At 51.2% G+C, this 13091-nt stretch overlaps 5 protein-coding genes across 5 annotated transcripts; 3 read left to right on the plus strand and 2 right to left on the minus strand.

The window, feature by feature from the left end:
- Positions 1-1379: 1379 nt before the first annotated feature.
- GUITHDRAFT_161280 (hypothetical protein) lies at positions 1380-3758 on the plus strand (the record flags this gene model as incomplete). Its single annotated transcript, XM_005839676.1, has 2 exons — positions 1380-1440; positions 1510-3758. 2 exons carry the CDS (start codon positions 1380-1382, stop codon positions 3492-3494), a joined length of 2046 nt encoding a protein of 681 aa, XP_005839733.1. The 3' UTR covers positions 3495-3758.
- A 90-nt stretch (positions 3759-3848) lies between these two features.
- Positions 3849-7070, minus strand: GUITHDRAFT_101906 (hypothetical protein; the record flags this gene model as incomplete). Its single annotated transcript, XM_005839677.1, has 19 exons — positions 3849-3904; positions 4216-4519; positions 4572-4652; positions 4698-4783; positions 4840-4931; positions 4976-5075; positions 5267-5311; positions 5361-5484; positions 5524-5573; positions 5651-5726; positions 5773-5799; positions 5850-5905; positions 6060-6132; positions 6174-6246; positions 6295-6359; positions 6513-6566; positions 6617-6742; positions 6786-6921; positions 7045-7070. 19 exons carry the CDS (start codon positions 7068-7070, stop codon positions 3849-3851), a joined length of 1650 nt encoding a protein of 549 aa, XP_005839734.1.
- Positions 7071-7864: 794 nt separating this feature from the next.
- GUITHDRAFT_101907 (hypothetical protein) lies at positions 7865-9319 on the plus strand (the record flags this gene model as incomplete). The annotated part of the gene is made up of 5 exons (XM_005839678.1): positions 7865-7931; positions 8028-8071; positions 8252-8399; positions 8449-8535; positions 8595-9319. 5 exons carry the CDS (start codon positions 7865-7867, stop codon positions 9317-9319), a joined length of 1071 nt encoding a protein of 356 aa, XP_005839735.1.
- Positions 9320-10182: 863 nt separating this feature from the next.
- On the plus strand, positions 10183-11529 carry GUITHDRAFT_101908 (hypothetical protein; the record flags this gene model as incomplete). Its single annotated transcript, XM_005839679.1, has 3 exons — positions 10183-11274; positions 11321-11371; positions 11419-11529. The coding sequence occupies 3 exons, from the start codon at positions 10183-10185 to the stop codon at positions 11527-11529; spliced, it is 1254 nt and encodes a 417-aa protein (XP_005839736.1).
- A 302-nt stretch (positions 11530-11831) lies between these two features.
- On the minus strand, positions 11832-12445 carry GUITHDRAFT_101909 (hypothetical protein; the record flags this gene model as incomplete). Its single annotated transcript, XM_005839680.1, has 5 exons — positions 11832-11942; positions 11991-12049; positions 12093-12186; positions 12247-12305; positions 12358-12445. The coding sequence occupies 5 exons, from the start codon at positions 12443-12445 to the stop codon at positions 11832-11834; spliced, it is 411 nt and encodes a 136-aa protein (XP_005839737.1).
- Between the last annotated feature and the right edge of the window lie 646 nt (positions 12446-13091).

The following is a 13091-nucleotide window of genomic DNA, read 5'->3' on the forward strand; positions in this document are numbered from 1 at the left end:
ATTCCCCCTCTCGATGCTCTCAAAGAGCTCCATGTAGCTCAAGTCCAGCTCCCCCCCAGCCACACACTCCTCGGGCAGCTGGAAGAAGATCCTCTCCAACCTCCCCTCCCTCTCGATCTCGATGTTCGCCATCCTCTCCCTAAAGAATGCTCCTGCCTTCTCCGTCTGCTTGATCGCCATCCTGATCACTCCGGTGCGATCAAACGCCACCAGGAACGACATGACGAGAAAGTAGCTGATTCCCTCCTTCACAAGCTCCGCCTCCGAGAGTCCGGTCTTCTCTTGCAGCATGTCGTAGCAGTGAGTGGTTTGCTGCACGATTCCGCTCCACTGCAGGGTAGTGATCATCCGGGCAGGGATGACGTCATCCTGGACGCCCTCCAGGAAGGCGTTGAGACAAGTCGACATGGCGACCTTGAGCCGCGTCCTCATCAGGTTCCTGACCCTCACCGCCTGCGGGCTCCTGTCGGGCGACTGAGAACTGCTCGAGCAAGTCTCGAAGAAGACGCGGGAGAAGATGCGATCCACGAGGTCGAAGAAGTCAGCGGTCGACAGCTCCCACTGGTTGTCGAGGTTGGGGCCGTACATGGCGTCAGCGATCATCATGAACGCGCGGATTATCCCCTCCACCTCGTAGACGTTGGCAGACGCAATGAGAGAGTTGATGTCCTGAGAGAGGGTTCAGACATGAGGAGAGGAAGAACGAGGGAGGGAGGAGAGATGGAGGGAGAACGAGGGAGGGAGGAGGGCGAGAGGGAGAACGAGGGAGGGAGGAGAGAGGGAGAGGAGGGAGGACCAGGATCCATGAAAACTTTTGAGGAAACTAGCTGAGTACGAGGTTGGGTTCGGGGATGGGAAGGGAGACATTGGGATTGCTCTTGGGATTGAGGGAATTGAATTTTGTGTGGCTCTGATACATTTTGCTGTTAGAGTCTTCTTGTGAGTTCTTCAACTCATTCAATTAAGATTCTTCATTGATCGTCGTTAGTCCATCCTTACTCATGAAAGAGGCTTGCTCGGCTCAATCAAGTTAGATGGGTTTTGTTGGATGTTTTGGATGCTTCTCTAGAAAGAAGGTTGCCCCGGAGGAGCTCTCTGAAGGAAACGAGTTGCCCAATGCTTTTCCAACTGAACAGAGACATGTCGAGCAGCATGATCCTCCGGATGACCGTACGGACCAGAACCATATAACGGAGAAGAAGCAGAGGGAGCGGGAAAAGCAGCAGGAGCAGAAGGAGGAGCAGGTGCGGGAGAAGGAGCAGGGGAACAGTAAAGAGGAGCTAGTGCGGGAGCAGGACCGGGAGCAGGACATCGAGGTGTTTTTGGACGACAACAAACTTTCAAAGAACTCAGAGTTGATAGCAAACAAACTTGAGCCCATGCAGGACATACAAGAGCTGAAAGAGGAATACCTCCTGCATAAGATTTCTACCATAGGTGGTGAGTCACAGGCGGAAAGAGAGCGCAAGGAGACAATTCTTTTGTGTCATAGTCGATGCCGTCTTGCAGTCAAGTCGACAAGATTCCAAGTTGTCACTGAGAAACGGCCCAACACTCTATCAGGCCGCTCGGAAGTCTTTCGGCATGCAGTCAGATGTATTGTCTTAGTGGACTACCATGCCACCAAGTCTGTTGACTTCGAGGCTTCCCTGAGTTTCATCAAGGTGCTGAGAAAGCCTGTCTTTGCGACGAAGTTAGACTCTTACTTCAACCCTACTGGATCTGTCGCTGCAATCTGTAAAGCCTACGGTACTTGGTTCAACTCGTGGGACGAGCTGGCAAAGGAGCTCAAAGTGGCTGACAGCTTTACGTTTGAGGATGCAGACACTGTGGAAAAGGAGAATTCATTCGAAGAAACCAAGGCTGGAGAATCGCCGGAGAGCGAGAAGAACGAGGAGCTTGAGCAGAGACACGATCTTTTCTTCTCTGCTTGCGAGGACGAGGGAAGATTGATTGCCAAACATCTAGAGCAAGATGTGCTGGTGCAGGGTTTGTTCTCGCACATTCAAAGGAGCACTGGGCACATGGATCGAGACATGGACCTGATCAAGAGGTCGAAGCTCGTGGTCTTCGTCATCACAGAAGGAACCGCCTGGTCCTCCCTGCAGCTCATCCACCTGGAGGCTGCTCGGAGCTGGAAGAGGCAACTTCTGCCCATCAAGCGGGAAGGAGTGCCTTTGGGTGACGGTTGGCTCAGCCTAGCGTTAGCTGGAAAGCTCTACTACGAGATCGATCCCTCCGACCTGAGCAAACTTCGAGTGCCGTTCAAGGAGAACCCAAACTCTCCCATCCGGATCGCCGACTCCACACCAGCGATTGAGATGCTGAGAGCTGCACAAGCTCTCATGCTGTTGGCCAACCGCAAAGTCATCGATTACGATCATCTCTTTGAGGAGCGCAACGAGCAGATTGTCTCTATCTACAAGCAGGAGGCGCTTGCGGCGGGCGTGAAGGAGGAAGAGGCAGAAACAATCTGTAATCATCTGGACGTGTCACCAGCTTCGAGTGTCCTGGAGGAAGCGAATGCTGCTGCATCTGTGACGGAAGAGCAGGTTTCTGGTTTCCCTCCCGCTGTAGAACTTCTTCCTGCTCAACAAGCGCTTCAGATGACCGATATTCGTTACACCATCACCCGCTTGGAGCACGTTCCTCCCCAAGAAGTCTGCGATGAGTTTGGCATTCCGATCCCAGGCCTCATGTTTGACCTGATGATCTCCTACGAGTGGGGCAGCCAAGAGCAAGCGATTGACTACTTCTTCCAGCTGCGCATGCAGAACGTCAAGCTCTGGTTCGATGTGATGGGGAACATGCAAGGGAACATGAACGCAGCCATGGCGGCGGCTGTTGAGAGTGCCGCCTGTCTCTTGGTCCTGCTTTCAGAGCGCTATGAGAAGTCCATCAACTGTCGCCTGGAGCTGGAATATGCTGTGAGCATCAACAAGCCCATCGTCTTCCTCTGCCTCCCAAGCTACGACGTGCTCTCTATGGCCGGCTGGATCAAGGAGATCATCGGAGAGCCGATGCAGGTGTATCCTGCTGCCGAGGGCTCAGCCGAGGTTGCCTCCAAGTACCTCGTGCTTCAAGGATCTGCTCCTTCTGTTCGCGGCGTTCCCCTGCCGAATGTCATAGCCACTGCTGTCCGCCGCCTCGCACAGCTGAGAAACAGTCGGACCCGTCCGTGCCGAGACGCCACGCCCCTCCTCTTCCTCAAGACGCGGGCGCTGATCTCAGCAGCTGCGAGCGCGTCGGAGACGTCGGGGATGGTCGTATGCTCGCGGTGCAAGACTCTCTTCAACCCCCTGGTGTCTTCGGAGGGGAAGTGCCGCAAACACTCGAGCTACTACATGGGCGGGACGATCATGGCTGGTCGGTGGGTGTGCTGCAACGACAACGACAAGGACGGTCCTGGTTGTACGCCATGCTCGCACATGGCTGAAGCGAGGACATGGACGTTGATGCAAGGGTATGGCACGCATACTTGGGAACCTGCTTAGCAAAAAGGTGACAGGAAGCACAACCACCCTGCATGTAATGACGTAGCAGTATCAAGTTAACTTGTTGTAATGTTTTCCATGTTATGTAAAGGTGATTAGGTAGAAAGTTGATATCAATCGTAACTTCCGGCGACATTGCGGCATCGCCCATGTTGTTTGGTATCAAGGTGCTCCAGCGGTAAACATCAAGACTTGAAAGAGCGATATGAATTAAGATAGAAATAATTCACATGTGTTGAGACGAATAATAAGAGAAGAACACACAATGCAAGATCGCATCAGAAGCAATCTAACACTTGAAAATCTTTAATGACATCTCCCACTAATATACAAGAAAAACTCAAACCCACACGCTCATTTCTTTCTGCTTTCAAAACTCACCCGGCGAGTGGCCATAAAGAGGCCAATAACTGTAAAGCTGTAAGAGCCGAAGAGGGACGGGCGGGGGCAGGCAGAGAAGTCGGACAAAGAAAGCAGCAGCAAGCTAAGACAGGGAGAGAAAAGAGTATCTTACGGATCTCTGCTGAGATAAAGTAGCGGAGCTGACGCATTAGGCGCGAATGGGTTGTACAGGGCATCACACGTGAAAGGATCTAAAGCGACGTGAGTGGTTAACCAGCAGGAGAGAAAGGAAGGGCAGAAATAAGCAAGAAGGAGGGTGAGAGGGAGGGGAAAGGGAGGGAGGGAGAGAGCGGACGATCAGTGAAAGAGTGTGGCTCACTAGGTGTGAAAGCCTCCTCTGCCAATAAGATGCCCAACATCCTGACATTCAGCTCGGCATAGTATAAGGTGTCAAAGTCTTCAACTTGCCCCAGCTCTTCGACCACCTGCATCGTGACCATGTCAGGTCGCAGAGCAGGGAAGCCCAGACCAACATGCTGAGACGGGTCTTGCATCTTAAAGTCGATGTAGTTGTTGTAGGCGTCCTGGAAAGTCTCATTCCCTGGCTTTCCGTCGATCCACTTCTTCTCCAGCCCTCGTCTCCGCGTCGGTTGACCCGGTCGCCGCGCGTCGATGTCAAGTCCCTGTCACGCTCTTGAGGCACTGAGAGCAGTTGGAGCAGGTTGGCAACGGCACCTTCTCACGCACGTACTTCTTGACCCTGACAAGGCTGTGCTCGTCGTAGAGACTCTTTGCCTGCCACATGAAATCTTCCATCTACCGCGGGGTCACTCACAATCAGCTTCATGTCTGAGTCCTTACGATGGCGCGCGCCATGTAAGCGTCATTATACTGCGACTCGTTTGCAAGGATCGAGATGTTGCAGCTGCAGGTCTGTCCGAAAGTTCCTGTCAAAACGAGTTTAGCACAAGACACTCTTTGATAGATTGTGAGTAAAATTCACCTTTGGGGATCTTTGTGAAATCCAAATTTCCGTCTTGAATGCAAGGCAAAGGACAGTAGCCCTGTTTGAAGATTTCGTAGATTCTTCCAAACCTGGATCAAATTTAAAGGAATTGTCTCTCTCTGCTTCATCGCACCTGTTACAGAGTCTGTCTGGAAGTTGCAACGAGAAATCTGAAATGGTCAAGTCCACATCTATCGGGTTCGGTGAGATAGCTGCTCCGCACGCCTGGTTGCCTGCCCGATGATTTAGATGAAGTTGAAGGCAGATGGAAGCACAGAGGGGAGGGGATGAGAAGAAAGAGAGAGATAGAGGAAACAGAAGGAAGAGAGGAGGGGGGGACGAAGAGATAGAAGAGATATGGAGGGAGGGTGCAAGCAAGAGAGAAGATGGCCAGCATGGGTATGAGGAATGTGGGAGGCATTACCGATGAGCTGAGAGATCGAATTTGGTGGACAACATTCTAGAACGCCTGTTGAGAACTTTACAGACAACTTGCCCTGAGATCCATTTCGGGGTACCGTTTGCAGGATTCGCTCTAGTTGTCAACCCCAAGTTTGTCCATGAATACTGATGACTCATGAGTTCTGAAGTCTGGTTGCCAGGCTTTACAACACAAGACTGATTTCGAATCAAGTCGTTCAACTACAGACAGTCATTGCATCATGTAATCCAATAAATCACCGTCATACCAGAGGGCAAAAAATGCATTCTCCCGTCCGTGGAGACGTTACCTGCATTGCTTTAGAAACATCAAAAACCATAATATTTACATATCCGCTCGCTTCGCATGGTTTCTGTAAACACAAACCAGTCTTGTTATCTAGTCCCCACTGGCATCCATTGTTGTTCACGAGCTCCGCAGCAATGTCGCATTTGGATCCAAACTGACAAAATTTTCATGATCGCTGAGAGGATGAGACGAAGCCAAACCTTGTCGCCTCTCACGGACATGGAAAGCTACAAGGTTGGATCAGATGATCTCAATCAACATCTAAATGCATTCACACCCATCCAGCACCATTCTGAGGTATGTACTCGGAATCCTCGAGTTTGGATGCTGTGCCTGCAACCCCCGTCAGAGAAGAACACTGGACGAGAAAGCTTCCTGCGGGCCATTCTTCAGAGATCAGAGGAGCCATCCAGATCTCATCTTCGAGCAGTTGCGAGCGCGACATTCCTGTCCGAGCTCAGGTCTGCCTCAGAGTCTCTAGCAGTACCGCTAATTGATATCGTCAGCTCGTATCTTGTGTTTGTTTTCCACTTCGTCGATGACAAGAGTGCACAATTCGGCTGTCATGGTCAGTTAAGATTTGCGTTCAAGGTTGGACTACCACGCCGCCGCGAGGCTCCACCAGCTTGTGTGCAAAGGAAGAAGTCGTCGAAGATTCGTAAAAATTGTCGTATCTTCATGAAATCAGTCACTTGCTCTCCAGGTTTTTGTACGAGACCCACCTCATATATTGAAACGACGACGCGTAAAATTCGTCATTCGAAAGAAAATCTGAAAGCTCCCCGAACTGTAACCTTCGTCAATTAGGACAAGGTGACGAGAAAAAAATCGATATGCGTTCCTGAATAGCTTCGTAAAGAAATTCAACTGTTGAGGAGCTCGTAGACGTCGATGTCTTGGGAGAAAAGAACTGCAGATTTGTACCCTGCTCGTACACAACGTTCCCTTCGGTGTTGAACAAAGTTCCTCCCTCTACAACTTTCTCGACAGAGAACTGCATAAAGGATTAAGTTGAAGATAAGGCCCCCTCAACCTTGCACGTACCTGCATCTGCGATATGTTGATACCCGGTGTGGTCAAACAGAATAGAAGGGAGTCAAACTGATACAAGGAGGAGGACATCTCAATCTTCGTTATCGTCTTGGTGCCATTCGCCTTGATAGCGCTCACCTGCCATGCGGCGTCATGCCTGAAGGAGTGGGAGCATGCGCACCCTGCACTGTTGATGCCCTTGAGGGTCCCACTCGACAGGTTTGCTGCATCTCAAGCAGAACTGCTGCTGGCAGTAAGCTGAAGCTGTCGGTACAGTGAAGTTGAAAGACTTCCAGGGCTGCAAGGAAAGTTCGTAGCTGCACGCAGATCAGACGAGGAGGTGAAAGTGAAGGCAAGTGGGACTGCAGGACGAGAAATGAAAGAAAAGCAAGGTTGAGCGGAGGCTTTGGAAACGCGAGAGGAAGAGGCAGCCATGAGACCTGATCACTTGCTGGTCCACATTCATCTGAGTCGACGAAGGATGCAAGCAGAAGAAGAGAACGAGGACCACGAGAGGAAGGCGACGAGGAAAGCAGAGCGGGAGAGACATGGCGGGCGGTATGGCGGGAGTAGTAGCAGTTTCTTGGAGAAAAATTGAGCTTTTAAAACTATTTTCCACCGGGGCCGGGCCGATCACCGGGTGGGTATCAGTGACTCGGATTCAATGTCCGACATTACAAGTCCGAGTGACTTGTTCAAGCCCGGCCCAGTACGGACTCACTGACTGGTCAGTGGCCCCCGCCGGCCCGTGCCTAGGTTAGATCTGAGGGGTGGGTGCAGATTGGCTTTTCTAAACTGACGGTTGCAGACAGGGGCGGGGGTCCGAGGTGGCACCGGTGATCAGTAGACTCGGACGACTACTGTAAGTAGTCACTTGATAGCGAGTACCAACCTACCCCACCTACCTGCCCTCGTCCCTCTATCCGAGACTCCCTCCATAGTAACTTCCGTAACGCCGACCTCATCGCGCACTTCCCCACTCTTTCCCTCTTGTCCTTCTCCTCCTCCTGTTAATCCTTCCTCCTGTGCTTTCCTCTCTCGATGCAGAAGCATCGTTGAAAGCCCTCGAGTGGGAGATTCGAAGCCTTAAGCAGAACCTCTCTGCAACCCTAAGCGAGCTCCGCACTCTCAACTCTTCCGTCTCTTCCATGCCGCAGCTGCCCTGGGGCAACCTCATTCTCCCGTACATCTGGTCTCAAATAAACTACAAGGAGTCTTCTGCTACGACATGAGCTGTGTCTCACATTCAGCCTGCAAGGTATGAGGTCTGGGTTGGCCCGCAGGGCTCTTGCCACTCCTGCCGTCAACCAGTGCCAGTGCATCGGAGGTAAGGCTTGTGCATGGGGGGTAGTGCCGGTAGGGCTTGTGCGTGAGGAGGGTAGCGCTAGCTCGAGCCGTGTGTGACGAGCAGGATGGTGCGCAGGGTTCTACCTGGATGTGGGCCCTCCTGCTCCTCCTGCCCATCCGGTCTCATGTCGCCCTTCGCGAGCTCCTCGCTGCTTGATGTTTCTCGGAAGCATCGCAGGAGAGTCATGCTCAGACGTCTGCGCGTCAAAACATCTGACATGCGTCGACGAGGCCCGGCCCGTGATCACCGGCAGTCACTTGGTCACTCTTCTCGCCGCATGGAGCATCACTGTCTCCCAGTATGGCGGCACTGACAGCGTGGACGCCCCATCCTACAACCCCACCACGGGTCAAGCCTTCTACCGTTACGGCTTGCCCGGCAAGTGCAAAGCCACCAATGCAAACACCGTTAGAGTGTGTCGATGCACGTGCGCTGACAACCAGTACGGTAAGCGCCGTCCTTCCTCGCTCACAACCACCTCTCACGCGCCATGCAGGCATGTCAGGCAACTGCTCGTCATGCCCAGCCAACAGTCTGTCGTCCTTTCAAGCTCCGGATCGCTCGAGCTGCATGTGCAACTTCGGTGATACAACTTCTACATGACACTGCGAGCGCTGACGAGGCCATGTGCTGGTGTTGCAGGTTACTTCCTCAATGCGTCGGAAGGAGGCTGCAGCCCCTGCCCAGGTGGCACGTACGCGAGGAGGATGGAGTTTGTCGAGCAAGACTTCGGCAAGGACGGGATCGTGGGATGGCAGGGGACGGATCAAACGTCGAGCTGTGGGGCCTATGGCTCAGTGCTTGGGGGGCTCAACGTGCTGGCCGAGTACTCGAGTGTGACCAAGACGTTCACCGGCTTGTGCCCGCATGGCTTTGTCTACCTCTGGATGAGAGTGGTGCTCATCGACGTGGCTCAGCCCGTGACGCTACGTATGTACGTGAACCGTCAGCTACGTATGTACGTGAACCGTCAGCTACGTATGTACGTGAACCGTCAGCTACGTATGTACGTGAACCGTCAGGAGGTCTGGAACGAGACGATCTCGGCTGTCTTTCCCGTGTCGTCGAGGTGCGGGAGCAGCAATGGGGACGGGCTGATCTCTGGATTTAAGCGATTGTATCACACGGAAGACTACATAGAGGTGGGTATCCGAGTAGACTACGACTACCTGCAAGTGGATGCTTCCATCGCTAAGACGTTCTGGGGGCTCAAGGAAGTTTCTCTCATACTCCAATGCGCGAGCTCGACTTCAGCTGACTGCAGCATGACGAAACCGTTGGAACAGTCATGTTCGGATGTGACAGGAAGCGGAGGGAGATGCACGAGGTCAGGCAACTACCTCTTAGTATGTCCACTACTCCAATGACGCTCTGGGATGGTGGGATGCGGAGTCAAAGTGCAGTAGCATGGGCATTGGAGGACATCCGATCGATGATCTCGCCTACTTCCCGGATGCAGCAACGCAAAGAGCAGTAAAATCGAGTCACTGAGTGTGGGAGGCCCGCGGCGAGTTCAAGCTGAGCCTGCCCGGCCCCGCCCGGCCACTCGGCGGCAGTGACCGGGTGACTCGGCGGTGAGACTGCGTTTCAACGTTTCAAAGTTTCAAAGTTTCAAAGTTTCAAAGTTTCGCTGCTAGTCCGAGGGATCATTTGACGTCAGCATGGCAGAAGCAATGAAGCGACGAAGGTACGAGAAGAGGAGAATATGGTAGAGACGTAGCAGAGACAGCGGAGATAACATACCAGGAAGGCTAAGAGTAGACACGAGCAAGATGCAGAGAGATATGTGTCATAGCTAATCACGGCGTTCTTGTTCTCTAAACTCACCTTGGTGCTTGGATAGGTGATGTTTGCTGCAAGCACTTATCTTTTAGAGGCCATTGTGAGCAAAACTGTTCATATTTTCTCCTCATATTGATACAAAGCTATTTCAGGATTGATTGAAGGCATGCAGTCTGCATTGTTTCCATTATTTGCAGCGTGTGTTGTGTACTTATTCCCCTTGCCATCTTGTGCCATCTCAAAATCTGCATTCGGCAATCTTCCTCCGGCAACAGTTTCACGATTTGTACCTGAAACAAGTCAGACATGGAGAGGAAATGATGCTCTGCGCTTTTCCTCCACGTACGCGCAAGGCACAACAGTGCGAGGATTTCTATGCTCGGATTTTGTGCAAGTGGGGCCCTATGGATCCTTTTCTCCTTTTTGCTGTGTGACCTCTGTGTCGGGCATGTTTGACGGTTCAGGAATTGCTGGTTTCGCTCCTCCTCCGAAGAAAGATCCCAACTCACAGTTCCCTCCTCTTCCTCCTCTCTTCATCAGCCTGGCAAACATCACGGGTCAAGACAGCAGCGCCAGGGATCGCCCTGTTCCAAAACCTGTCTTCTCATTTCTATCATCTCCTGATGCAGCTGAGCTGCAGTTGGGAGGGTATGACGAGACTTCTGTGTCAGGAAGGATGAGATACATTAGCTCACTTTCGAGGTTTGCATACGTGGTTCCCATACAGTCCATGTCGATAGGAAATACTCCCATTCTTATCAAGAACAGCAACGAGCAGCTGGCAAAAAAGTTTCAAGCTGGTGCAATATTGGATAGCGGCACAAGTTGTATTTGCCTCCCTGACAATGACATGCACGGCTATGCTAAACAATCACCATACAAGAATTTCAAGGATTCATGGCAGAAAGAAAGTGGAGCTGACATCGAGATCGTTATGGGAACAGGAAGTAAGACTTTTAGTGTGATGATTCCTTCAAGTGTGTGGCTGCCTGGTATGCAGGAGGTTCAGGGTTGCCTGATGAAAGATTGTCCTAACGATAAAATTATCCTCGGCGACTGGCTGTTTCAGTCGTGGCTCGTGCTCTTTGACTTGGGGCCAACGGCTTCTGGGAGGACACCACGGATAGGCCTGGCTCCTAGGAAAGATGATTACAATGTGGGTAAGAAGTACTTTCTGCATGAACACTCGTCCGGGGTAACAAAAGTGGCGATGAAGCGAGAGAAAGTGACGAAACGGTACAACACTCCTGACCTGCCAGGATACTCAGCATCAAAGGAAGAAGTTCCAGATGTCAAGCTCTCTATCGTTCGAGATCTGTATTATCTTCTCCCCGTAATGGTTGGACATCCAGCACAGCGCTTTGATGTGGTGTTCGACACTGGATCTTCCTTCTTTGGTCTAGTTACTGCTCCTGCTGATTCTGAAGTGGTTCAAGAAGCACTCGTCAAGCTAGGTAAGAATGGCGACGGTAAGCTCAGCAAGCAGCTGCAACGAGAGGTGGATGAAGCTGAGAGCGTCAAGAAGAGACTTGATGCACAGGTGAGAACATGTCCCTGGTCCTCCGATGCTGAGAAAACATTTGCAGGACAATGGACCGCTGCGAGAGAGAAAAATGACTGGCCCTGGGCCAGGGATGGTGTGCTCTAGTTGTTGAGATGGAGTTACTCTTGACGTGAAACGCAGGTCGGGATGGGAGTGATCGGGCTGGTGTGGGGAGTGCTTGTGATCGGAGGCGTTTGTGCCGTCCAGATCGTCAGAAGGCGCCAGCGAAAAGGAGCTGGCGACTGGTTTTGAACAAACATAGATTAGATTCTGTCAAGAGGGGTTGAAAATTGTTTCTAGATGATATAAACTGAAGAAACAAGGATCCAGATGACATAAACCGTAGAACAAATTATTAGGATTGTCATGATAGGTTATTTTGTTTCTACATAAATGGTAGGGGCTTGTTGTTCAAATACTTTACAATCACTCAGATGATGATACACCTCACGCTTGCGGCTAAGAATAACAAAAGAATAGGAGGATGGCAAGTTGAGTCTTCGAGCTTGAAACGAGCGTGCCTTTCGTTCCCGGGCACCTTGTGGTGATTGTGCTTAGAAGTCCAAGATCTCGATCTCGAATTTCAGGTCTGCATTGGGAGGGATGAGGTTGCCTGCCCCGTTTGCTCCGTAAGCATAGTCAGCTGAGCAATGCAAGGTAGCAGTCTGGGCGATGGCTGCGTAAGGCCAGGGACAACGAAAACAAAAACAAACCTGTCCTTTACTCATCTGCTTGATGCCTTCATCCCAGCACTTGATAACTTCTCCTACTCCTGTACAACACGTGTAAGATTTGTCATGAGGCCAGACAGATACCCAAGGTGAAGATGAAGGGCTGATCCCTGTCCTTGGAAGAGTCAAATTTCAATCCGTTGTCTGCTAGATATCCAGTGTAATGCACAGTGACGCTCTGTAAACAGCATCACAGAAGGAGTTCGACCAAATATCAAGCAAGATTAATCAAGAGTACCTTGCCAACAGAAGGAAAAGTTTTTCCATCTCCGGCATGCTTTGTTTCTATGGTGACCCCTGAGAATCTCAGTCAGAGTGTCTGGAAAAACTTTTGCCTACGAAGCCTCACCTCCATGTACAAGATTCACAAGAAAAAGATTTATGAGTAAATAGATGAATGAAACCCCTTGGCTGCAGTGCAATCTGGATACAACCATGGTAAGTAGTCGAAAGGCAATGTCAACACTTGCAAAGTTCTATCCTCCTTCATCATATCGTGCAATGTTGAAGTTCAAACTGCATGCTCACTGTATCACATGATCCTCCCAGTCTTCCTTACACTAATAAAAAATCTGGTTCATGTTGCTTTCTTCGCTTCATTTCTTCCACTGACCGCCTCCGCATTCCCTTCTCGCCGCTTCACCTGCCCATGGCGTCGTAGAACCTAAAGCAAGGCAACGGATACATAACGGTCAGATGTTCGTTACGTCTCTACAACTTTCAAGAGCTAAAAGAAACGTTTCAAAGTTTCCAAACAAGAACTTCAAAACTTTGACTCTTTTAAAACAAAGTTGCGATGTTCAAATTGGCGAGGTAGAACCTATCGAGTGGGGGTAGGGGTTATCCTGATAACCGGTACTGATTGGTAAATCAGAGGGTTCACACTCCAAGCAATCTGTTATTCAAGTAGGGTAGGTGGGTAGTAACGGAACTTTGAAGGATTCAAACCGGAGGACCTTGGATCACCACCCGTGTCACAGAGGGATTTAGAGGGGTGAGGGGTGAGGGGTACTGCAGTAGATCGCGCGCGCTCGATGGCAAGCAAGTGAAGGAGGAGCAAGAGCAAGAGCAAGAGACGAAGGA

This window comes from Guillardia theta (genome assembly GCF_000315625.1).
Source record: "Guillardia theta CCMP2712 unplaced genomic scaffold GUITHscaffold_8, whole genome shotgun sequence".
NCBI lineage: Eukaryota > Cryptophyceae > Pyrenomonadales > Geminigeraceae > Guillardia > Guillardia theta.